This window comes from Dipteris shenzhenensis, chromosome 8, assembly GCF_047967505.1.
Source record: "Dipteris shenzhenensis isolate YYH24624 ecotype China chromosome 8, Dip_SZ_1.0, whole genome shotgun sequence".
NCBI lineage: Eukaryota > Viridiplantae > Streptophyta > Polypodiopsida > Gleicheniales > Dipteridaceae > Dipteris > Dipteris shenzhenensis.
In genome coordinates, this window is record NC_141603.1 from 52292330 (window position 1) to 52317729 (window position 25400).

The following is a 25400-nucleotide window of genomic DNA, read 5'->3' on the forward strand; positions in this document are numbered from 1 at the left end:
CCACGACGGGAGTGGATGCAAAGCCGGAGGATGTTGTAGATCACAAAGGCAGGATTCTGATGCCGGTGGACAAAGATGAACTCGAAGCATGGGAGGATAGAGATGTCCAGGCCGTGGCTTTAATCATAGGGACGGCGGCAGACTTTGTGATTCCTCATATCCAGATTGCTAACACGTCAGTGGAGGCGTGGGCACGTCAGTGGAGGCGTGGGCCACTCTAAAGATTTGTACAAGACATATAACACTTCTCGTATCTTGACTCTCCAGCACCAACTATTCAATATGCACAAGGATGAGGGAGAGTCGGTACATACATTTGTGCACTCAAGTGTGTGCCTATCCTATAAAGGCTTGTACTTGTCACTAGTCAAATTATTCAATCTAATCAAGTCTACAAGCACTTTAGTTTACATGTGAGTACTTTCTTTTGGTTCATGCTCTTTCATTATGTCTTTCATACTTTCTAGTTGTTTCCTTTGCTTCCGTCCTCCATAGCTCTCTTCCCTTCCTACCCTACCTTCTCTCCCTACTCTACTATGTTCCTTCATGTGGTATCAAAGCCAAGCTACCCTACCTCTTCCCCTCATGAAGAGACTACTCTAGCATCCTCATTGCCTTCTTCCTCTTCATCGCCTCCTTCTCTTTCATTGTCTTCTCCTCCTTCACCTCAAACCTCTCCTCCATGATTGCTGTAAGCATCAATTCAATGGCCATTGGTGTTGCCGCATGGAGAAGATGCGTTTGGGGCTGATTTGTGGAGACATCGTTGCTGCTGATATTGCTACGTGAAGCTACTCACCTCAAACCTCTCCTCCATGATTGCTGTAAGCATCGATTCAATGGCCGTTGGCGTTGCTGCATGGAGAAGATGTGTTTGGGGCTGATTTGTGGAGACCTTGTTGCTGCTGATATTGCTACGTGAAGCTACTCGAGGTTTCTATGTGGAGCTAGTTCGTGTGGCTGCTAAGAGGAGCTGATTCGTGGCTGCTATTTGTATCTGCTGCGTGGAGCTGACTATTTTGTTGAAGAACTTGCATGGAGAAGCCTTGGGATCGGAGAATAGTCTTGGCGCAGCTTAAGCGTGATGGACCTACAAGTGCGTTGACGGAGGATTGTGGATTTGGTTCTCATGCACCGGTGGTCTCCTACCAAAAGATTATTAGATTCAGTGAATGAAGGCGTCCATGTGAATCAAGAACGGCTGATAGGATCTATGCGTTTTGTTATTGCTAAAAGAGCCAATCATGGAGATTGAGTATGACATATTCGGATCTATTCTTGTTCCCTCACACTCTGCGCAGGATCATCTCGTTTGGTGTTGCCAACAAACCCTAAATTTTGTTATCTCTGATTTTTTGCTCAAATCTTCAAATTTTCTAGGGGTTTCCATGATCAGAGGGCTCATGAGTATTGCTAGGACACTATTCTGCAACAAATTTTGAAAAGCCCTAAATTCTTGAAAACCCTAATTTCTGTGAGAAACCCTAAAAGTGCAAAAGGAGTGACCAGAGCACGCATGATCGAGGTCCATTCTATCTCAGCCCTCCTCAAAGGAGACCTCCAAAGACGAGGCATCACTCTCGATGTGGCCCATATGATACAGAGGTCGAGGAGACCACGTCCTCCGCCACCTCGAGAGACAGCTCGACAGACACATATACGTGAGCTCCTCACATCCCATTAGAGAGTCATCTTGGCACCTGGATATGTGGAGCTTGTGCGTGCTCTCGAAACATTAGCTTGAGCAGCTGATACTATTTTGTTATTTTGCTATTTGCTACTTTGCTATGTTGTTCACTAGTTTAGCATTTTTGCTTTCAGCAAGGGTCGTAGTGAGCCCTTTGCTTCAACCCATAGCGGCTTGTATGAGTTACTTTTGGTTTTGTACCTTGTCTCATAGGCTCGCGAGGCCTCCTGTAGACGTTAATATATCTTTCTTTCTTTCTCCCCCCCGAGGGGATTGTTCGAGCTAAGGTGTCACTCTTGATATGGCTCACCAGATACAGATGTCACGAAAACCACGCCCCTACCACAATCAGAGACGACTCGACGCATACAAATACGAGAGATCTTCACATCTCACTGGAGAGCCAGCATGGAACCTGGTTATGCATTTTGAGTACTAGTACTGGTGAGTACTAGTACCAATACTAGTATTAGTTTTTGAGTTTTGAGTTTTGAGCTTATTAGTATAGCACTCAGCAAGGGCCCTTTACCCTAGCCCACAATGGCTTGTATGAGTCACTCTTAGATTGTACTGTCTCGTGGGCCCATGAGGTCTCCCAAAGACGTAAATATATCTTTCTTTTTTTTCTTTCTCCAATCCTACCTGCTCATCTTGTGAGCTACTCCTCATGGGTTTGGAGCTTTGGTACTCCATTTTCCTAGTTGTCTTCCCTCTTGCCTATGCTTCTTCCCTTTGGCGTGTTCGCACCCCTCCTTGGCCTCTTTCCAACCATAATGGGTTTCTCCGATTTCCACATGGGCACAGTCCAAAGCAAGACGAGGAATCTTTTTTGAGGAGCTCCACCCTGCACAAGAAGAGCCACAAGTGCTTGGCTGCGTACAGCTACATAGCTACAGGTACTCCCCCAACTGCAGGTACTCCTTGGACTCCACCAGGCCTACCGACTAGCCCAACCCCCTCACAACTCCCCCTATCTCTCTCCCTCTGCCATGCTCTGAGGCCCCCAACCTCCAAAGAGTCCCCCCCCACCCCTCACCGCGACGAGGGCCTCTCAAAGATATTATTATCTTTTTCTTTTCTTTATTTCTCAAACCTTACCTGCTCATCCTGTGAGCTACTCCTCATGGTTTTGGAGTTTTTGTACCCCACTTTCCTAGTTGTCTTCTCTCTTGCACTATGCTTCTTCCCATCGGCGTGTCGCACCCCTCCTTGGCCCCTTTCCAACCGTTTTGAGTTTCTTCCATTTCCACATGGGCACAGTCCAAAGCAAGGCGAGGAGTCTTTTGTGGGGAGCAGGGAGCTCCACCCCTTGCAAGAAGAGCCACAAGTGATTGGCCGCTTACATTGCATAGCTGCAGGTAGCACCCCAATTGCCTTATCAAAGCAGCTAGGCAAGCCACCTCCACATCCTTTGCTTGGCACTCAGGCAAAGCTAGAGGGTGAGGTCTTCCCTTGGACTCCACTAGGCCCGCCGACCCAACCCCCTCACAACTCCCCCTTCCCCTCTCCCTCCACCACGTTTTGAGGCTCCCAACCTCCAGATAGCGCCCCCCCTCTTTTCTTTTGACCACAAGCCTTGATTCCATTCCACTCCTCCCAGTAGTCTCCTCCATTTCCACCTCCGTCCCCCGCACCCTTTCCCTTCCCCCTTCTTACTCATCTATCCATCCCGATTGATTCCATACCACTCCTCCTAGTAGTCTCCTCCATTTCTGCCTCCGCCCCCCCCACTCTTTCCCTCCCCCTTCTTAATCATCTATGTACCCCCCCCCTTCGGCCGCCAACCCACCCATTGGCTCCCAACCCCTCCCTTGTCCCTCTGTCCCTTCTATCCAAGAGGTTGGTCTTGTAGGCCTTTATTTCAGGTTTTCCTCTCCATCCACTCCCATGTCTTTGATCTCCTCTCTTATTCCCCTCCTTGGGAAGAGGAGTTTTGGAGAGCATGGTCTTGGAACTCCATGGTTCCACACAGCCTGGCGTTTCCTTTGTATCAGGTGTGGATGAGCAGTGGTCCCCCAAGATATTTATCAGATTGAGGGATAAAGGCTGTGCACATGCTGATAATTGGATTATTATCAGCATGCTCAGGATAAATTTTTATCAGATGTTCAGCGATAGAGGCTGCGCACGTGCTGTTAATTGGAGGTTATCAACACGATTGCTAAGACATGCAAGTATTGTGCTAATTAGAGCCTATGGTAATCTTGAGCTATAAGAATGAGAGGAGCTGAAGTAAGCCTTGCAAGCTTGGAAAAGGATTAAGGTGGAGTCTCAGAAGCACCGTCATACGTTAGGCTGGTTGCGTCTATGGACAGAGGGATTCCTCAGGTAATCCTAAAGAACTGGTTGGGTAAAGATCCTGTTATGAATCAGCATTGAAGTGAGGCCTGATGACTTGAGGGAGTACTAGAGCTAACTCAAATGCGATCTCAGCCTTGCTGTTTGAGCTGAAGGAAAGTAGGTGGCCATGTGAGCATACCGCCGTGAGCTATGTGGGGGGCTGCTTGATGGCAGCTTCAAGTTTGGTAAGCTAAAGAAAATTTTGTGTTTCCTAGTCTGAGATACGCTAAAATTTGACACAGACCTGACAGAACAAGCTAAGAGCTTCTGAATTAGCTTTGAAGCTGTATGGAGCATGAAGGGCTTTTTGGACCTTTTAGCTTTTCTAAGCTAGAAAAGGATGATCATGGATGAGAGTTTTTCAAAATGTCTTTTGCCAAAAAGCACCAGTGAGTCAATCATCAGCTTTCCTATCCCTTTTGATTGTATCTGTCTCTAGTGCCTTTTGGGAATTTTACCTAAAAAAAGAACGATTATGGATGAAAACTATACAATGTCTCACCATCTCCTATCCCTGCTGCTATTTCTCTCCGCTACTGTACTTTCTAACCAGCCCGTCTCTTGATCTCTTTGCTATTGTACTTTCAAACCAGCCCCTGTCTCTTGATCCTCTAGCTGCTTTGATTAAATTCTCTACTTCATTAAGGGATCATGGAGATGTTTGGTAAGGGTATTTTGGGAGGAGGTTTGGTTTCATATTCCTATAATCACCCCCTACTCCTGAACATCATCCACAGCATTTGTCCAACAGAGGAGCATCCTGGAGTACATCTTAACTTTCTGGAAGGCTATGAACTGGACACACTAGGAGTCTCAGTCTCAAGTGATCTCTCTCTTGGGTTTTGAGAAGGCCTATGAGAGGGTAGACTGGACCTTCCAGGCGGGCACTACGCAGAGATTGGGTTTCTCAAAGTGGTGAGAGTGCGAGATTTCAGCCTTGCATGCCAGTAGCTCCAGCCAGACTTGATTGCTGGTAACACGGGGGAGGTCTCTCTCTCACACTCAGTGCAACAAGGTTCTGACTAGCCCTTTCTTTTTCCTTAGGGATAAATCCTTCGGGTAATTTTTGTTAGCATTATATGCATCTCCTGTCTACAGTGTACTTGTGTGCACACTGCTCTGAGTGAGGGCTTCTTTGTGGGTGTGCCCGCCCCTCGTGAGGTTCTTTCATTCCCGGTTCTACACTTGTATCTGACACTATTTTCCATCGGTCGGAGGCTATTCCTACACTCAGAGGGGGCACCCACGAGACAAGGCCGAAGCAGGGGACAGAGGGGGACAGCTCCTGGCCGACCAACTCCTGGCCGACCAGCTCCTGGCCGACCAGCTGGTCGGCCCAGTTGGCTGGCCGACCAGCTAGGCCATCTGGACCGACCACCTACCCTGGCCTCCCCTACATAAGGGCCCTTCCCTTTCCTCGTTTGATCATCTTCTGGTGCAGCGTCTCAGGCTCCAGCCTCCTCGCCTCAGGCTCCTGCCTCCTCGCTCCAAGCTCCTCCATCCTCCTCGCCTCAGGCTCCTGCCTCCTCGCCTCAGGCTCCTGCCTCCTCGCTCCAGGCTCCTCCAGCCTCCTCGCCTCAGGCTCCTGCCTCCTCGCTCCAGGCTCCTCCAGCCTCCTCGCTCTAGGCTCCTCCAGCCTCCTCGTTCCTAGGCTCCAGCCTCCTTGTATTACAGTTGCTGCACTGGTTTATGGGCTGAGTTACAGCAGATCTGTTTGTGGCACATCTTGTTGTCTCTAGTGTTCTCTGTGTGATTCTGTAGCTTCAGTTTGCTTACATCTTCTGCTGCCACTCTTGACAATTTTCTCCCTCACAAGTGGCTGGCCTAGCCACGAGATGTGCCTCCTGATTTGACAAGAGAAGTATGTCTTGAATTTTGAGTTCATAGATGATACCGGCCCTTTATGTGAAGGGATCGTTGTCTCGATAGCTTAGATACTAGTTAGAGCCTAGGGGTCTATTGCTTGCCTTCAAGAGCCAAGATCAATTGGAGCAAATCAGTTGGCTTCATCATAGGCACCAAGGAGGTTCATGCGTAGGGAGAATCTTTAAGCTTCAGATCGATACCTGAAGGACAGATTGTGAGATATTTGGGGTGCCAAGTGGAACAAACTTGCCATCCCTAACTACTCTCCATGTTTGACAAGGAGAAGCAAGAGCCAAACATTCTTTCTTTCTTCTTTAGCTTCTTTTTCTTCTTGGTTAATCCATGGCAAAGTGCGCAAAGACTCTACAAAGGTGACATTGATCCTAACAAATAATAATCTCCATACTCTGTCAAAAGAGGGAGCCATTTCGTCTCTGAAGCATGATATGATCATTAGGGATGTTAGGTTTGGAAACAATGACCCTAACACAGGGGACTTCATCGATTGACTACCTAAATTGCTAAAGAAGGCAAACCAGAGAGAGGGGAAACCTCCATGACACCACTCGAAAAGGTCTGATGGTAGGAAGGAGCCAGTGATAAACCTGTGGAAGGCTTGAAAGCTTGATAAACAAAGATTCACATGTCCTGCTCTATTGGTCGAACCCCAATGTACAAGGAGAAAAAAACACAACGAGGAGAGAGCTAGAGGGCTAGCTTGAAGCACAAATGCTGCAATATTTGCCGAATCAAAAACCACTTGAAAGAAGCCTCTATATAAAATTCAAATATCTGATAAATGCCTGAAGAGATCAGGCAAAAAGTCGAGCCTGGCTTCTTAAAGAGTGGGGTTGTATGTATATATGTATGTATGTATGTATGAATGAATGTCTAGCACAGCTATTGTTCAGAAATCTTACCATTGTTGATGGTGTGCCCTGAATATGAATTCTATGTCGCCGTGGAGGTGCAATGACAGCAGCACTGGCACCCAGAGAATTGGCCAATCCCATCATTCCTCCCAGGCTTGACATAGCACAACTGTGTTCTCCAGATATGGTTTTCATTGATTCAACCAATTCATGAACTTCCTTCAAAGGCACTCCATGTGTTCCATAATACAACATTGTTGCTAGAACATTTCCTGATCCTATACAAGCTGTGAATGTGAGTAATACTGGAACACTTCTAACCTCTTTACAACAATGCACAAAATCTTTAAGCTGTTGCAGCAAAGCATTCACTTTATCACTCAAAAGTTCCAGACGGAAGCAAGCTTCCAAACATGTAGGCAAAGATATAAAGGAACCAATAGCTAGGGAGAAGTAAGAATCCAGGCTCAATTTGGAATGAGAGGTGGGGATCCCTAGAATAAGCAACTCAGTGATAAAGCCTACTAAAGCAGGAATTCCAGCTCTTTCTATTGCAATAACAGAGCTTCCCAATGCCATTGCAAGACCAGCTACAGTCCATATGCATTCTCCATCTCCTTCAGATTGACATTTGAGCTTAGAAGAAGGAATCTCCAGCTTGTGACCTGGAATTTCAAACTCAGAACTTCCGATTTTTTGCAAGGAGTCAGCCATTTCTGGGCACGATTGGCAGAGTAGATTCACAATATTTTCTAAAATAAGAGCAAGAATATTCATCTCTCTCTCCTGAATCATCCCTATAATATCAGTCACAGATTCAGAATCCTCTCTGACAATAAGGTTCTGGCAAAGAAAACCCAGTGCCATGCTGCAAGCCCCTCTGACGATATCTCGATCGGTATTGTGGAGACACTGCATCACCATAGAAGGACAATTCTTTAAATCATATGAACACCATTTGTGAAGAGAAAATGACCAACCAGCTTCAAAGAATTTAGAAGTTAAGAATTTAAAGAAGTTCTTGATATTAATGATACCAAATCCAGTTAAAACCAACGTCTCTAAACAGTAAGTCATCTAGCAAAAACAAAAGAGATATAGGAAGCATAGACAGAAAACTTTACGATTGGCCCATGAGAATGTTCACAGAAGCAAGGACAAAGCTTCACATCTGATTTAGTTTATACTGGGCACTGTGGCTTTTAATGACCAAATTGTATGCCTTTGATTTTCTTGATTAAGCTCAGTAATAGGACAATCATTAAACCCCTTTTAGTCATTAAATACCTTTCCATAGACACATTCAACAAGGTTATGATAAACCCACCAGTATTGATTTACCCTGGGGGCATGCTTCTAAGCTTCTAGGTATTTCATTGATTCAGATCGGGATAAGGCTATCAATTAAGTCAGTAGCTTCAGCAAGAAGACAGCCTATTTTGTTCCTATAGCCATTGTCATATTGAGTACTATACCATTTCAAATTTTCTGTATTTTGGGTTCGATGAGAACAAATCCATCCCAAAAGGGGTCGATACTTATCTTCCATATAGCTTTCAGTCCAACAGAGCTATAGCGATTGCCTTTGTAAGAGTCATGAGATGTGTGCTCTTTGTGAGTAAAGTCATTCAATAGCTGAGCGGAAAAGTAGAAAAAGGAGGAATATTCTTGCTCTTAGCCTTAAATGTAAAGAACATAAGGTGGGCATACCGGCACTTTCTACATTTTACTCTCATCTGTTTTCAGCTAGGGTATCTTTAGATTATGATCAGGAACTACAGAGCAAGGCCTATGTTGGAAATAAAAAGATGGCCATCAGAAGAGTCCACAGAGAAAATCATGCTGTGTTTTTTTAATCCCAAAAGTAATTGCCCAGTAGCCGCTCTTATTGTATTAATTGAAATCTCATGATCATTTGTCCATTCCCACTCGCATCATCACTGTCAGAAAGTCAAAGACAAAGTTTTCCTTCCTCAGGCTTACTCAAAACTGCCAAATTGCAACGGCCTGTGATTAGGGAGGATAACTGAATCCCAACTATGTCAGCGATGCCTTTCTCATAAACAGAGCTATGTAAAACATCTGTTGCTGTTCTTGCACACAGCTTGTATAGATCCTGCTTGGAGTCTGCACATTGATTTTAACTACCAGAAAATGACCACTTTAGGAGGTGGGAAATGGGGTTCTACTACATGATGATGGTTACTTCACTAGCCAAAGCCTTTCTCCAACCCAGGTCTCAACCCGGCACGTTCATCTTTGGTTGTCTCAAGGGATGGGATGCTATAGCAGATTATTTCTAGAATCCCTGTTAAAGGATCTCATGTGCTCATTGTACTATTGTCGTTGGAGAAGAGTTGATGGAGAACAATGAGATTGTCACTAATTTGGGACATACCATCTCCGAAGGGCCACTAGAGATTTCAGAGCCACTAGAGATATCTTGATCCCCCTTTCTCTAGTCTGCCCCCACCCCCTTCTACACAAACCATTTCCATTCCCTAGGGTCCCATTATGGGACACCTCCATAGAGCCAAACCCTCCATGAACTCTAGGGAATGTGATCTAGGTTAGGGTATAGATAAAATGTTGAAGACAAAAACAATGCTCCATGTGATCCACACCCTAACAGGATGAAATGGAATATGCATAAGGATACCACCCATAGACCTGGAGAACCTACCCCCAAAATGAATGTCAAAGACTAAGGCATCCCAGTCTGATCCTCGTAATCCTATAACATGCTCTGAGGTGACTTACTAATTGGAGTTTACGATCATCTAGAAGGGTTTTGAAAGACTTTCAAGAACCCATATAGGAAGCCGGACCTTCTCCCATCTAGATCATTGATAAAATGAGAAGTACCAAGTGGTCTGCCATTATCATTAAGTATACTACCATTCCACATAACAGGCTGTCTATCAATCTCATCCCGAGAGGAAGGGATATTGTTTGAAAAGTACTCCAAAAGCTGGCCCAAGTTTCAAGATAGCAGCCATAAAAAAGGAGGGAGCCCTGAGATGGGGGCTGAGGTGAAGATCCACCTCGTACTATCCATCCAATCTCCACCTATGGAAGGAGAACAAGATTGTATGCATAGGATGAAAAAATCCTTCCAAGGATCCTGTCCTAGCAAAAGTCCTCTAACCACCACCTTGCATACTAAGGCTCTGCTATGCAGGTTTGGATCTATTATTTTGAGGCCTCCTTCCCACGTGCGGAGGATCAAGGTCTCCCAAGCCATCCTGACTCTGACGTCTACTGAACCATCTAGACAACTCCAAAGCAACCTGAGTGATACAATCCCTAGAATGGAACCAACAAGAGCAAACAAGCCATGCCGTGGCCAGCAATACCTGGTTGACTATCACCACCCTGGAAGCAAGGTCAAGTTTTGCTAAGCTCCAAAATCTGAGTTTCTTCAAATACTCTCCTACACAGGGGTGATTTGTTGCAAAGGAGAGATGCCCACACCCACCTGGCAGCCCAAGTACTTGACAAAAACACCACTTTGAATCCAAGTAAAACTCGAAAGAAGCCTTCCAAGTTGGAGTGTCCTAGTCACTAATCCAAAAGCCATTAGATTTATTCCAATTAATACGTGCACCTGCCGCATAACGTCCCGAAAGAAGTGAGATTCTGGGAAGTGGCATCCAAGAAAACAGCACTATCATCAGCCAGCTCACTATGCAAGAGCTCCTCAGCCTGTCTCAAGAGCAGTTTCAGCCCAAGAACGTTTGCCTAAGATCTAAAAAATTTGCTCATTGCTTCAGCCACAAATAAATACAAGAAGGGGCAAGAGGCATCTTTGGTGAACTGACCAAGAAATCTGAGATCTCTCCCCCCTTTCTCCCCCTCATTAGCACCTGGCTGTGGGCTGATCTGCATAAGGAGAAAACCCATTTGATCCAAGCATGTGAAAATCCAAAGTGTAGAAATGTATAGTTAGTCATCACTTGTGCACTCCACTCTCTGCCCGATCCTCCAACATGGTATCAGAGGCACTCATGTTCCATCCTTTGTGAAAGAGTGCAAGACTTTGACTTGTCAACTACCCTCCCCCCCTTCCTCCTTCAGGCTAACTGCGAGCTCCCTGCTCCCATGCACTGCTCTCTTCTCCGCCTTTGCCCCCCCTATCCTCCTTGCTTTCACCTTCTTTCCTCCCACCTCTTCGCTCGCCTCTTCCCCTCTTAGTTTCACCCTTTCTATACCACCTTTTGCCTATTTCAGCCTTGCTAATAGCTCAGTTTTTTGGCCGGTTGGGACTTGCTGTAGTTTTGGAGCTCACCTGGGAGCCTTTCCATAGACTCCTCCTTGGTTGTGCCTCAGCCAGGACTCCTTTCTGCAGTTCGTGATGGCCAAGGAGCTTTCCAGCCTGCTGCACCTCCTCTGGGCTTGTTGGCACAACTTCATTGGCTGGTCTACTGCTCGTTTTCTAGCTTTGGCAGCTCCTTTGTGCTTCGATTAGTCCCGGGAGCCTTCTTTTCTCCATCGCACTGCCCCATGGTGATTCTGAAGCTATCTTGGTTCGGGAGTCCTTGGAGCAGCCCATTTGTTCTTTTTGTCAGCTTTCCACCTTCCTGTGTCTTAGTTCTTTGGTGAGCCTGGTAGTAGGTGTTCTAGACTGTTTTTCCAGTGCTCAAGGCCGTATTGCAAGCTTTTTTGGGCTCAAAGGGCTCCCTTATTGGCGAGCTTTTTGACAGCCCTCTCAGTGCTTGGAGCAACCCTTTTCGCCTGAGCCCGTGGCTGGTTTGTCCCTTTTCCGTTTTCCACCCCCCATTCCTCATAGTGCAGAGTTTTTGCTTTATCTTGGAGGAACAAAGCTTGGTGGTGACCTTTGGTTTGGCAAGAGGGGCTCTTATGGCAGCACCCACAATTCCCATTGCTGTCAAGGTTCTACTCTCTCCACAAGACAAGCAACATGTGAAATGTGCATTTCAGTCACTTCAAGATAATCGGCAGCATTGTGAGACTTACGCCTTCCAAGAGCCACTTGTGGGATTGGATCCAGGTGAGCTTAGCACTAGATGGGTGTTGCCATTCAGGAGGTTACCACCTATGGGAGGGAGCCTTTCTTCTCTAGTTGAGCTCCCCAACATCACCTTGACCCTCGTGGACTAGAGCTCTATTTTCTTGGCCTGCACCTAATCTACTTCATTCCTTTGGCATCACGGGTTCACAGTTGATGACATGGATGGACCTATCATGTGCCTTGTTTCCTTGTGACGCTCTACTTCCCAGAGCTTCGGAGACAGTATCAGCCCATCCTCCTTCCATCAGAGGTGCTTTGGCATACTGCTAGAGTCCCTGCCGGTCTCAACAGCCTTGGTTATGGCAAATGACGGAGTCCCCGTCTTAGGATTATCATAGAGAGTCCAGTGACCCTTCCTGAGGAGATCTACCTTGAGACCCTCGACGGCGGAGAGTTGCTAAAACAAGTTGAGGTTTCTGGTTAACCAGGTCAGTGCCTTAGATGCAGACAGTTGGGCCACTTGGTGTGGGCTTATCCCAACAGTCAAACCAAGCATCCCCCTCCACCTTCTTACGCTTGTCAAGGGAAGTAGAGGGAGGCTCATGTAGATAGAGCCCAACATCCATCTAGGCATGCTCCCCATCCTCCTCTTCTCCGCCTCCCTCCCCCTCCAGCTTTGCAACAATCCCTTCTATTTCTCCCTCTTGACCTCCCCCTCTACAGTTCCAACCTCTTGCGCAATCCTTAAGGCAAAGGCTAGGTTCCATTGGGGCACTTGGTTCCTCCACACAGCCTCTTTGGGGATTCAAGTTTGCCTCTATGGGAGAGGAGAAGTGGCCCCAGTGCTTTTTGATCTCATGATGTGGGACCAAATGTTCCGTATGATGGAGGAGTGGCTGGGACCCTAGGGTAGGGACTTGTGGATCACCTATGGAGACACGGCTGTCTATCAATTCGGTTTCTCACCAAACAAACGAGGATTGGGCCTGAGGTTCCACTTACACAGGTCACTCACTGGCTGTTACAGTAGTGCATAGCCCGCTTAGAGAAGAGGCTTCCTTCACAATAAAGTGGGCCTTGAAGGTAAGTATTGAGCTTGTCGTGCCGTCGCATGGATAAGGGCCACTCCCCTCCTAAAATCCCTTCAAAGTCATAGAACTCCAAGGTTGTCGTTCAGGCGTCCACTCATAGAAGAGCCTTTTTCACCACCACCCCATTCTCCCTGTGAGTTGGACCATGGTGAGTCCATACATGTACATGCTCTACAACCGTGCACATCAACTGCCACAATAGATGATACTTTGTCAAGAATTGCAGAGGGCTATGGTAGGACGGGCAATGGATTTTCTTTTGATTCATGAGCACATGTTTTCAGCATCTGATACCAAACCCCAATGCTGCCCTCTTTTGGGGAGGGGGCCTCGAGGTTTTGTCTCCCGCAATAGGTAGGAGTGGAAGGGTCTCTATCTTTGTTTCTCAGGCAATGGCCTCCAATGTGTTTAACCAGATTGAGCTCATCAGAGGTCGGGAAATTTGGATGGGTCTATGGATGGGGGACCCCAGGATTGGGGTCCTTAATGTGTATGCACCTACTTGAAAAAATCAGCACCTTGCCTTTTGAAGGCAACTAACCAAAAGCCTCCCAAGGGAGCAATTCATCTTCGCGAACGAGTAGTGGCTGTGATTAGTGGGGAGAGCCGGAGTTCTCCAAACTTCCTAGCGGCCTTCTTTTCTCCTTCGGCCAACGAAGGGATGATGGTCTACTAGAGCACCTTGACTGGTTTTGTGGGGGATTGGGCGATGCACAAAGGAGTAGCCACGACTATTTGGCAGGTACGACAATGTCAGATCACCCCTCGATTGTGCTTAGGGCAGCCCCATTGTGGACTCCCCCAAAAGGGGTTTCATATTTTCTTTACTTCACGAAGACGAGGTGCACTAGGTAGTGCTTGAGATTTAGCAGCGGCCAAAGTCTCTCGCAAGGGTGAGCGAGCTTCGGGCTTTATGGGTGGCAGACACAATCTAGAGGAGCAATGAGGAGCTCTAGTCCCAAGCTCTAGTGTAGCAATGAGGAGCTCTAGTCTCAAGCTCTAGAGGAGCAATGAGGAGCTCTAGTCCCAAGCTCTTCACCGACGGCACTTTTGCAGGGCACGAGCGAGCACTGAGACGGAATATGGCATCCGTAGAACGTCTTAGAGAGTAGGGCCCAATCTTGTGGTGGCTCATAGACCATTACAAGAGTGCAAGGCTTGACATCTAGGCCAATTAGGTCCACCAGCAAAGTTCTCTTATCACCTTCTCAAGCTCATTGGGTACAATAAGGGGACATGATGACCAAGCACTTCTTTCAGACCCTTGGCGTGCATTCAAGAGGGACACAACTCTAGTGGTTGAGGAATGATAGTGGGCAAATGCATTTAGACCCTCGAGAGATCTTAAAGATGACCATTGACTCTTATTGGCACTTGTTTAAATTAGAGAGGAGTCTCCCCAGATCCTTGCAACCCAAGAGGCACTGTGGACTCACGTACCACCAATGGTCTCCGGGAGCTTGAGCAGGCAGCTAGAGATGCCATTCATTGATGAGGAGCTTTGGGAGGCCCTCAAGGCCCTCCCTTTAAGTGCCCTTGAGAGGATGATTTGACTTCGTCCTTCTTTAGGTGTTTCTGGGAGCATGTCCTCACCCCCTTCGGTTGGCTTTTCAGGAGATATTTGACTCAGGCTCTCTTCCTAAGTCCTTGAGTCAAGGTAAGATTTCTTTGATCTCGAAGGGGGGGAACAAGTCAGTGGAGATTGATCACTTTGTTGGATACCACTTACAAGATCTTAGCCAAGGTCTTGTGCTTGCAATTGAGGCCTCATGTCGTATATATTATCAATCACATGCAAATAGGCTTTACAATAGGGTGGATTGGTCCTCCCTAGAGGGGACGATGCAGAGGATGGGCTTTTCGGACAGATGAATTCGAGGGATCTCGGCCATATATGCAACGATGTCAGCTAGATGCTCATAGGTGGTCACATGGGACAAGCCTTTGCTCTCTCGTGCTAAGTTTGCATCATGGCTTTCCCCTTCCTCTTTCTCTTTGTAGTAGAGGCTTTGGGCTACTTTCTGCGCTCCAAGGCAAAATAGGTCTCACAAGGATGAGTCTCTCGATCCGTTAGGAGGAGCTTTTTGATTCAAAGTTTGCAAACGACACAACACTCAATGTGACAGGCAGTAAGGAGATCCTAGAGGGGGTATGGCGAGCCCAAGTGACTTATTGTTTGGCCTCAGGGACCAAGATCCAACTGGACCAAATCAATGGGTTTCCTCATGGCGATTGAGGAGGTCCAGAGATCCAAGAATGGGGGGCTACGATCAGCTTTCGATCGATTCCTCGGGGGCACACGGCGAGGCAGGATCACCGTCTGCCAAGCAACCCTGGCTCTAGTGTTCCTTGTACCATTTGAACCTGCCTATAAGAAATTGCGCACAAGGCGTCTCAGCTGACCCATGCATCCTCTATGAAAACACCCCAAGAGGCTATGTACCACGTTGTTGCCAAGAGGACCTGATTGACCACCTACTAAAGATAGTTTGGCTGAGCTCCAAGACCGAAGCTTGTGCCACACGCTCTCTAGCACTGGGGCAATCTACTACTCCATTAAAATATCATTGCCAACCTGACAACCTAAGTATCCGGAGTGCCTAAAATACATGTCTACAAAGATGAAGAGACAGGGGCCACACCCTTCTCTCAATAAATGAGGCGAGACTGAAGAGATGAAGTGACAGGGGGCGACTCAGACCTAGCACCACGACTTGGTTGAGGATCTGAAGGAATTGCCTTCCATCCAAGACTGGGTTTTAGGAATTGTTGGCCACGACTTGAGTAGGCTCACAAACATCACTAGCCATGACTAGACTGGGATATCACTAGCCCTGATAGGTGCATAATCCGAGGCAAGAGAAGTGACCTCCTTAGCAACAACTCTAATAGCCACCCAATGTAGGGTGGCCATGAAGGAAACATGGTGAGAGAGACAGAGAGGCTAGGGTGAGAGGAAATGATACTCAAATAAAGACATCATAGAAAGGCTTTCATTCATTCATCAAGTATGAAGTGACAAGTGAAGTACAAGCCTTTATAGAGTAGGCACACTCACACATGTACCAAGTGCATATGAGATAACTCCCAAGATGACACGTGGTACTCACACATAAAACCTCTACTAGAACTCCTAGTACAACACATCACACACACTCTTTGGGTAGAACTCCTAGTACAACACATCACACACACTCTTTGGCTATGATTTCTCCAACACCCCCCTTCAAAGCAAAGAAAGTGAGACCCAACATATAAGGAGTAGACCGATCCCCCCTCCACTACAATACTACAAAGAGCAAGTCCAACTATCCAACACCTCCCATGTGATAGTGACGTCTCAGTCAGCTTGTGACCGGCAAGGTTAGACCATCACTCATCACCCCCCCTTACTCTAAACTAGGTGGTAAACATTATCATACCAAAGTAAAATAGAATATAATCATTTTTGGGGAAGAACCCAAGGCAAAGTACCCTTATTGACTCAAAATACATTCATTTTAGAGGGACTACTCAAGGCCGCAAACCTTTATTGACTCAACACAAAAGACTAGTAGCACTAAACATCATCTACCACCTGAGAGAGGGATAGATCATCCAATATAGCAAATAAAGCTTGCTCCTCAAGCTCATTAGATGTGGTGAAAAGATTCTAGAGCTTCTCCCATGCCTTCTTGGTTGAACTATTGAGGTCAAGATGGTGAAGTAGATTGTAATCCAGACTCAAACTGATAAGTGCCAGTGTCTTGTCATTCTTCTAATCCCAAGTTGAGACTTGTGCTAATTGGTCTTCACCACGAGGACGAGGCTCCATGTGTACAAGGCGGGTAATGAAGTGTTGTTCTTGTAGATGTTTGGAGCAGCTAGTCGAAGGGCTGAGATGCTCCAAATGCGAACGTGCAACTTGTGTCAAGCATTAGGAGGTGCCATAGGATCTCTCTGTCAAGGATGAGGACTGGCCGCACCAAAAGATTACTTGGGATGTCTCTAGCGAAATCCTACGAATGCAACACTAATCCTATATGCTCGCTATCTCGACTCTGCCGAAAAGGACAGCCATTTGGGCATTGAAGCATAATGTGGTTATCTGAAATGTTAGGATAAAAAACAACCATGCAAATTGTGGGGACCCCATGAGCCCTGATCACATAGAAGAAGGTAAAGCCAAGGACTCAGGGAATCTCTGTGACCTACCCAAACAATACTTTGATCGTGGCAAGAAGTTGATGGTAAGCCTGAGGAAGACCAAGGAATACGATAAAGAGTGAAGTAACCCGTCTGTCCTCCTCTACCAGTCAAAACCCAAGCTGAAAGTTGTGAGAAAATCCTCCTAGAACCAAGTGCTAAAGCACTAGACTGTAACACTCTACTCCCGGCCCTGGGAGAGCCAAAAGCCACCTAGAAAAACCTCATCCCACCAAACGAATACCTGATAGGTGAGAGGCGAGGTGTGAAGGTAAAACAGCAAGCATCCAGTCCCTAGCCTATGACCTTGCAAGGGTGGTACCCATGGACACGTGCAAAGAGAGTGGTGGAGCTTTCAATCTCCACATCCTTTTTCAGCTACAATGGCTTGTAATTTGAAAAAATGATGGTTTTCGTAGCAAGTGGAAGTGGTCGAGGATTCCCTGAATAGGGATCCATTCGACAATAAAAAATGGAGGACGACTCAAACACGAGAAATCCTTCCATTGCTTTGCAGAGGCTACAAAGAAGGGGAAAGGTAATTACGAGGGTAGAGCTGGAAATCCTAAGGGAAAGTTACGGGAAGAGAAGGGGCTAAAGAGGAATACAACAGTGAAGTGTGACTAGAAAAACAGCTTTCATGGCCAATAGTGGAAGTTGATTTGGAGCTGCAGGCGGTCCTTGAGTTGGTTCACAAATTGAAGCAGCTTGAAACAGGAGCAGAAAATTGCAATTTTGAGACATCTTGGGCCTGGAGCAGAAACCACGAATTGTAGCAGATAGTTGAGCAGCTTGTTGAGCAGGTCCAGGAGGGGCTGAAGGAAGGGAAGGAGGCGAGGAGGCTGAGGAGAAGAGGAGAAGGCAGCTAAGCTAGGGGGTAGGGAGCATGACGGGGAGCAGGCTGCAGATTCTTTCCGCAATGGCAAAGCCATTTCATCCTCTCCTTCTTTCAAAGTCAACACAGGTTTAGAAACGAGCAAATACATGCTATCTGAAAATTTCCATGAAAATATGCCATCCACTTGTTCTAGTATGTTGGTCCTTCTGGTTAGTACAAGAAATTGCACAAAAAACTTCCTATATAGAATTTTTTCCATTTGATGGGGAGTCTATTTAATGGCTCTACTTAATTCAAAATGTATAACTTTTGCATTGTAATTCCACCTCTTGTTACAATTATTCTCTCCCTTTTTCAAGATTTTGGACTTCCTGGTTCGAAATTTGAAGTGGCACTTTCAGCTTCAGCCCTGGATGTTTGCTGGGCTTTTTCATGAGTAGCACTTGACCCTCTCTAATTTTTTCATGCTATGATTTTTTCTTGCCTTGAGCACTTGCTCTTGGGGTATTTTTTATACTTAATACAAGGCTTTTCATGGAAATTTGACACCTATTCCAGCCTCATGGTCGCCTCCCCTTCGCAATGTCGAGGTTTCATGACAGGGTATTTGACGATGTGGTATGTTTTGTTGAGTTAAATTCCATCCAAAACATTACTTAAGAATGCAATTTTTATGTATCAGAAAATTGGATCATTGCTGATTTCAGGTTGGATATCCTGTTATATCATTAAAAAAAACCATCACATATATCATCTATTGCTAACACATTGATACTCATCAAAGATACACAAGACTGAATAGAAGGAGAAAATGACTCTAACACACAAATGATCTACGGGACGACTTAAAAATAACAAGACCCTTAATTAGCATGTGTAAGAATGAAAGAAACTTGATATGAGTCAAAAGAGACAATGGCATGAGTATGAGAATATGCACTTGCCAGAAGTGCTTCCCCGCCCGCTCCCGCTCATGCCATCATCCCTTTCTCCCTTTGTGTCCTCTTTTCAGTGCTCCCTATGCTTGTTGTCGCTCCCTCTACCCCCAGCCCCGTTTTTATTCACTTGTTTTATCTTGGGATGGTAGGGACGCCCCTTTCTTCCTCAAAGGTGTCCAATGAACTTTAGCATTGCTAAATGGAGGATCACCTAGCACCGCTTATGCAAGGAAGGCTTTGTCATCATATTCTTTGGCATTGAGGACAGAGACCCCTCAAATATTTTCCAGCCTTTGTCAGGCTTAGTGATTAAGGTCCCTTCCTTTATCTTGGCTTGATGCGCTTGTTTAGTTTATATCTTATAATTTTAAGGAGTCACGACGATGAAGGAAGATTTGTTTTCAAAGTTTGTGTTTCCATTTAATAAAGCCTAGTATTACTTGCATCACAAAACAAATTCCTCTATCAAAGTGCATAAATTACAATACGCTCTGGCTACGCAAGAGAGGATGAATTGAGATGTTCTGTTTAATCACCAATAACAGGTGGATTCAAGGGGAAGCACTGTAAAGATTTAAAAAAAATGAGTACAAAGATGTTCCTTGGATCTATACAGACCTGTATTAGAGATCTTGCCATATCTAACTTTAGTCTCCATTCTGTTGCACTGAGATGTTGGGCAACAATGCCTAATGCAATGGCCGATGTCCATTGCAAATACTCATGGCCATCACATAGAAGGTGAGACTCCAGATATTTTACAATATCCAGCAAGGTATCGGGTCTTGATTGTGAAACCTGCACACAACCAAAAAAAACATCCAATCACACGTTCACCGCCAATTCTATTCTAAAACTCCTTTATGATTTCCTTGATTGGAAGCATGATCATTATACTTAAGAAAGCTGTCTGCATTCAAACAAGTATCAAGGAAAAGGTATCCATGGTATTTTCTAACACTAAAACCTTGAAGTAGTAGATGTTCTCTGTTTGATTTTCAGTTTTGTAAGTCATCTTAAACTTTATGCCTACCTGATATAACACAGCAAGGGAAAGTATTGCATTTTCAGCCACACGTGGAATAGCCTCATCAGAAATTCTAAACAGAACCTGCAAAATGACCACTCAGAATCACATAACGTACTTTACAAAAGTTTCCAAAATGACTGACATTTGCGTTGTTGAACAAACATTAATTTAAAATTTTGGCTAGTCAAGTCCTTAGCTTAAAGATTTATACCAATATTAAGAAAGCAGAACCAGTGATCACCTTAAGAAGAAGTCACAGCTGTCCCAAGAAGGTATGGCATTGGAAAAAGCAGGTGTGAAACAAACGGAAGATACCCCTCCATCATAATTCCTTCGCCCTCATTTTCCAACACCTCATTCCTCCAGGTATTTTTTAACTCCTTTTCATCCCTCTCTTAACTGTTATACCCCGGCTGGATGTGCTGCAAGGAAGCAAGTTTTGGACTCTCTTGCTGTTCTAGATGGGTTGATTATGCTCATATAGTGTTTTAAGATGTAGTGTCAGCCTGGGACAAGTGGGACCAAATGTTTTGTCCTCAGATTCAGTGAACTTCTGGAGTGGAATACACTCAAAGAAGTACACCAGCTAGTTGATATTGGCACTCCTGGAAAGTTTATGTGGTGTCCTACAGACAGGATGTTGGGGTTATCTTCGTAGGGTCCATGTATGGTCTAAGGTGTTCTAAGGTTAAGTGGGGGCAAGGCCATGCATTTGTAGTGTGGCAGCCACCCTTGCATGAATACAACATGGCCAGCCAATCAATATGTGGCCAACCAATCACAGCCAATCAGAGCCAATCAATATGTGGACAACCAATCACAGCATGGTGGTTTCGAGATTTAAGTGAAACAAGGCAGTGTGACAGATCCTTTTATCCTGGCCTGATCTGTACGCCGGTTCATTCAGAGATACTAATGAAAGCCAAGCATCCTTCTCTGCTGTCCTGCCTGCTCCAAGCTGCTCCCTCCCCCTCTCTATGCCTCAGCCCTCTCCTCTCCCTGTCCCTGTCCCTCAGCCTCTCCCTTCCCCTTCCTCTCTGCCTAACCCCCTCCCTCCCTCAGCCCGCCTTCCTGCCCCCCTCCCCCAACCCTCTCACCCCCTCCTCCCCCACCTCAGCCCGCCCCGGCCCCGCCATTCTTCCTGCCCCCTTCCCCGCCTCACTCCCCCCCTCCTCCCCCGCTCTCAGCGCGCCGCCACCCCCGCCACTTCTACCCCCTCCCCCGCCTCTCAGCCCGCCCTCCTCCCCTGGACCTTCTCACCCTTCCATCCCCCTTCCCCTCTTCCTACCCTCTCCCCCGCCCCTTCAACCTACCTCTCCCCCTTTTCTTGCCTCCCTCCTCCCTGCCTGCTTCCTCCTCTATCCTCTTCCTGCTCCTCTTCGCCTTTCTCCCTTTCCGCAGCTTTTCTGGAACGGATGGAGCTTTCCTCTACTCGAGTCGGCCTTCTCACCTCGATTGGCGATGGATCCTCCCTCAGCCAATGCTACTCCGCCTCCATCGGCTGCTTGACCACTTTGATCGCACGCATCTATGGGTGTCACCCTTCCAGGTCTCAAGCTAGAGACTAGATGCTTGCATCACTTCCCCCAGACCTCACCCCTCCATTTAAAGATGTTCGCCTTTTGGGACGAGGGTTTTTTCAGGTTGTTTTTGACTCTCCAGAGGCTGCGAGGGCCGTGCTCCAAGCCTATTTTCTATACCTGGGACACATGAAGATTTTATTTGTTGCCTTCTCTCTAGGCACTTGTCAAGGAAAACAAGGAGGCGTTTTCACTCTTCATCAGGTTTCCCGGGCTCCCCCAGGTCTACCATTGCCTTCTTCATGTGATTGGGGAGCACTTCAGTATGGTCATTGAGACCCCCCCCTCCCTGGGTTGCCCTTGACATATGCAGAGGTAACCAAGTCTGACGGGGTCCATAGAGTTAGGATCCTTATGGAGGACCCTAACATTTTGGATGATCATATCTTGCTTTAGTGCCTGGATGGATCTTTCTTTTGGCAAAGAGTGGAGGTTGCAAGCACATAGGACCAATGTAGGATTTGTAGGACCCTCGAGCATTTCGCCAGGGATTGCCCTAGAAAGAAGAAAAGACCCAAAAAGCCTTATGGTACAGCAGCTTCACTTCGAACTCGACAAGGGGGTGGGACAGCTCTTGCGCCTCTGCTCCGTGACCTCGGCAAGGTGGTGGTACTTCTCCACGACAGAGCGCTCCTCCTCGACAGAGTGTCCCTTCGGTACCACCGCCTCTTGCCTCCGGTGCCTCATGTCCCCCAGTGGCACCCACAGCACTTCGTTGGTTCTAGTTCGTTCGCAGCATCCACCCATGTAAGTTCAGGAGGCCACCGTCCTTGGCTCCACCTCCTTATGAGCTTTGGAGTCTCCTGTTCTGGTTGTTCCCAATGTCGCACCTCACGCCGTCCAGGACGCTTCAGCTATAGTTGCAGTCCTAGTTACAGCTTCTCCCCCGGACCCATTGGTTGTCCCTCTCTCTGTCACAGTGGTAGCCCCTCTCTCTAACGAGGCAAATTCTCTAGTTGGAGGGGCCTCCACAACTTTTTAGACACATGGTTCTCAGGAGCAGTCTTCAGCTCCCCTCTTGGATACAAGAAAGGGGGTTGGGTACCCCGTTGATCCACTTCCCTCTGAAGTGATCCTCCGCACCCCTATGTCGGGCCTGATTCACAGAAACTCCTTTTCAGCCCTGGTAGATTTTCTCGAGGACTTTGTACCCTCTACTTTTGGTGAGACAGTGATTGGGATTCTTGCTGACACGGCATCTTCTTCTCCAGATGGCAGGGTGTTTTCTCTTGTTGAGTTTCCGCCACTTGGTTCCTGTTGAAGAAGTGAAAGGAAAGCATGAAGCTGAACACAAAACAAGAGAATGCATATAGAATGAAGAAGGGTGAGGTCCATATGTAGGCACCTCTACATGAGCCACAAAGCTCCACAATCATCTCCTCAATCAGCTCCTAGAATCTCTCAATCATCCTATGTGGCATCTACCACCACCTAACAGTGCTTATGGGCACCTAACTGTGCCTCTAGCACACACACATAGAACCCAGGGTGTGCCTGGGGCATACACCTTGAGATATCCCATCAAACCCCCCTCAAGGGAATGCCTCAGGCTATGTCAAGGATACATCTAGTCACATAGTGTCTCAAGCCATCTCATGGTGGTCAAGGATAAATCTATGGCTAGGATCTCATCCTAGCAAGGGTTCCCAAGGGTGTGAAGTCAAACAAAGGGATACATAAGACTCCCCAATGGTTATCTCCCCTGCATATACATGCACACAATGTCTGCAGGAGGTACCATGGAGTTAAACACATACACATGGCCTACATCATATGGTGACCAGAGGTGTTTACAAAGAACTTAATAGTTTATTCCATTCATTTTGGAGGACTATCCAGGCAGAGTACCTTGACTCAACATAAAAGAGAGATATGGAGCATATGTGGGGCTGGTTCAAAAAGCATAATCATCATAGGAGGCCTCATCTTGTAGAGGCACATCAACTGAAAGTAAATTGGCAGTTTCTAATTTTGTAGTTGCTTCCTTTTTGGCTTTACAAAATTTTTCATGGTGATTGTTTTTGCCACAATATTTGCAAGGATTGATCTTGAAGCAATCTTTTGAGAGGTGATTAGTCTTCCCACAATGTTTGCAAGGTGAAAACCTGCCCATTTGAGTTTTTATGGCATAGGCTGTGTCATTGCCTCTCCGGAGTTCCTTGTGTCTTTCTTCTTCTTGAAGGGCAGTAATAAGACCTTCAAGAGTAGGATTAGGAAGATTTTTCAATGTGGTAACAACATGATCATAATCTTCAGGCATACTTTTGAGCCATTGCATCATCTGTAGTGATTGGAGAGTTGATAGAAGCAAGTTGAGGAGCAAAATGGAGAGGAAGGTGGGGCACAATCAATCTGAAACGCTTGGCGGCGCAACGCCACCGCAGGCGCACGTCACCCTCGGACCACTGAGTCTCGAGAAGCTGTCCACCCGACGGGCCTATCCAGGAGCAAATCTGAGCATGCGTCTACTCTCTGAGAGCCTCCCAGACCGAGTCGTCTGTCCAAGTCTCGGTGCCGTCGCTGAGAAAGGTGAAAGCAAAGCTGGGGCCATCCCTCGGGGCCAAGGCTGCGATCTTCCCATCCGCCCCTTTACGGAGCAGGAAGATATTGATGTCGAGGCAAGCAGGGAAGGTCTCGAGGTCGGCCACATCCAAGTAATCCCAGGGACCAGATCTGTAGAAGTCGCGAGGAAACTCTCTCTCCTGGAGCTGAGGCCCGCTAGAGTCTGCAACTGAGGGGGTCGGGCTAGCAGACAGGGAAGACTGCTCCAGGGGTGGTGCAGACTCGGGATGCCCTGCCTGGGGTGGGGAAGGGGAAAGAGGCTGAGGGGTAGGCAGCTCAGACTCCACGGAAGCGACTGGCGGGGGGGGTGGAGGAGGGGGAGTGGGGGCTGCCCGCGGCTGAGGAACCACCGGTGCAGCTGACACTGCAGAAGAGCTGAGAGGGGCGGGGGAGGGGGGATGGGACTGGAGCTGGGGCTGGGGCTCAAGAGGAAGAGGAGGGGGCTGAAGAGGAAGAGGCGGGGGCTGATGCTGCGGGTCGGGAAGAGGGGGATGCGGCTGGGGAAGGGGCTCGGGCTGAGTGGAAGGGAGCTGGGGATCGGAAGAGAGGGGGACCTGAGGCTGCGGAGGGCGGGCTACAGACGAAGAAGAAGCTCTCCCAGGACCCTGGGGCGGCTGCCTGTCAGGTCTCTGAGGCGCTGCTGCAGGTTGGGTAACCTCTGCCTCCTTGCCTTTGTCAGAAGTCTTCTTATTCTTTCCTCTTTTCCTTCTGACCTTGGTCCAGCCGCTAGCCACCTCTGGACCGGACTCCGGCTGTCTCTGCTCTTCCTGACGTGGCTGCCCGGAGGGAGGGGGAGGGGGCTGAGGGGGGGGGGCGGGGGGGGCCGAGAGGAGCTGGAGAAGCGTGGACAAGCAGCAGCTAGGTGCCCAAAACCGTGACACCTCAGGCACTGGCCTGGCTGTCCTGTGACTACCATGCTCTGAGTAATGCTGCCAGCATCTGTCACGATCTCAATCACTGCAGGGAGGGACGCAGGGTCTGCCACAGCCACACGGACTCTGGGAGCTCCTGCCGCAATAACCGCATCGACGAAAGTGTCATGCATCACCCAGCCAAAGTGGGAACCCAGGTCCCTGACTATCGGCCGCAACTCAGCAGCTAGGCCTGGAAAAACTAGCGTCATTGGGTGGCGAGGTATGTGGAAACGGGCATCAAAGTCCGCTGCGCTGAATCCTCGGTACCAAGGGACTATCATGATGATCTTTCCATCCACAGATGTGGGGGAACCAGCAATCAGGTTGCTCGCAGCTTTCACAGTGGAGAGTTTAAGCCAGAAGATGCCCCTTCCCATAAGGGCCACCTCCTCGATGTGGCTGTCCTCTAGCATAAGAGTGGACTGGAGCCAGTCCCTGATGGCTAGTCTGGAGGGAGAGTGTCCAATGACTCTGCCATAGACGGAAGTGAGGGCAAAGTCATTGGCAACCTGTTGTACCCGAGAC

General features: G+C 47.4%; 1 protein-coding gene across 2 annotated transcripts in view; it reads right to left on the reverse strand.

Moving 5' to 3' along the window:
• RST1 (ARM repeat superfamily protein) overlaps positions 1–25400 on the reverse strand; it is a 230421-nt gene that overhangs the window by 5072 nt on the left and 199949 nt on the right. For both annotated transcript variants that reach the window (XM_087378094.1, XM_087378093.1), the window contains exons 18-20: positions 19823–19900; positions 19408–19587; positions 6814–7677 (exon numbers count right to left, since the gene is read on the reverse strand). In XM_087378094.1, coding sequence (XP_087234220.1) covers positions 6814–7677; positions 19408–19587; positions 19823–19900 — 1122 coding nt within the window. The remainder of the gene's footprint in view (positions 1–6813; positions 7678–19407; positions 19588–19822; positions 19901–25400) is intronic.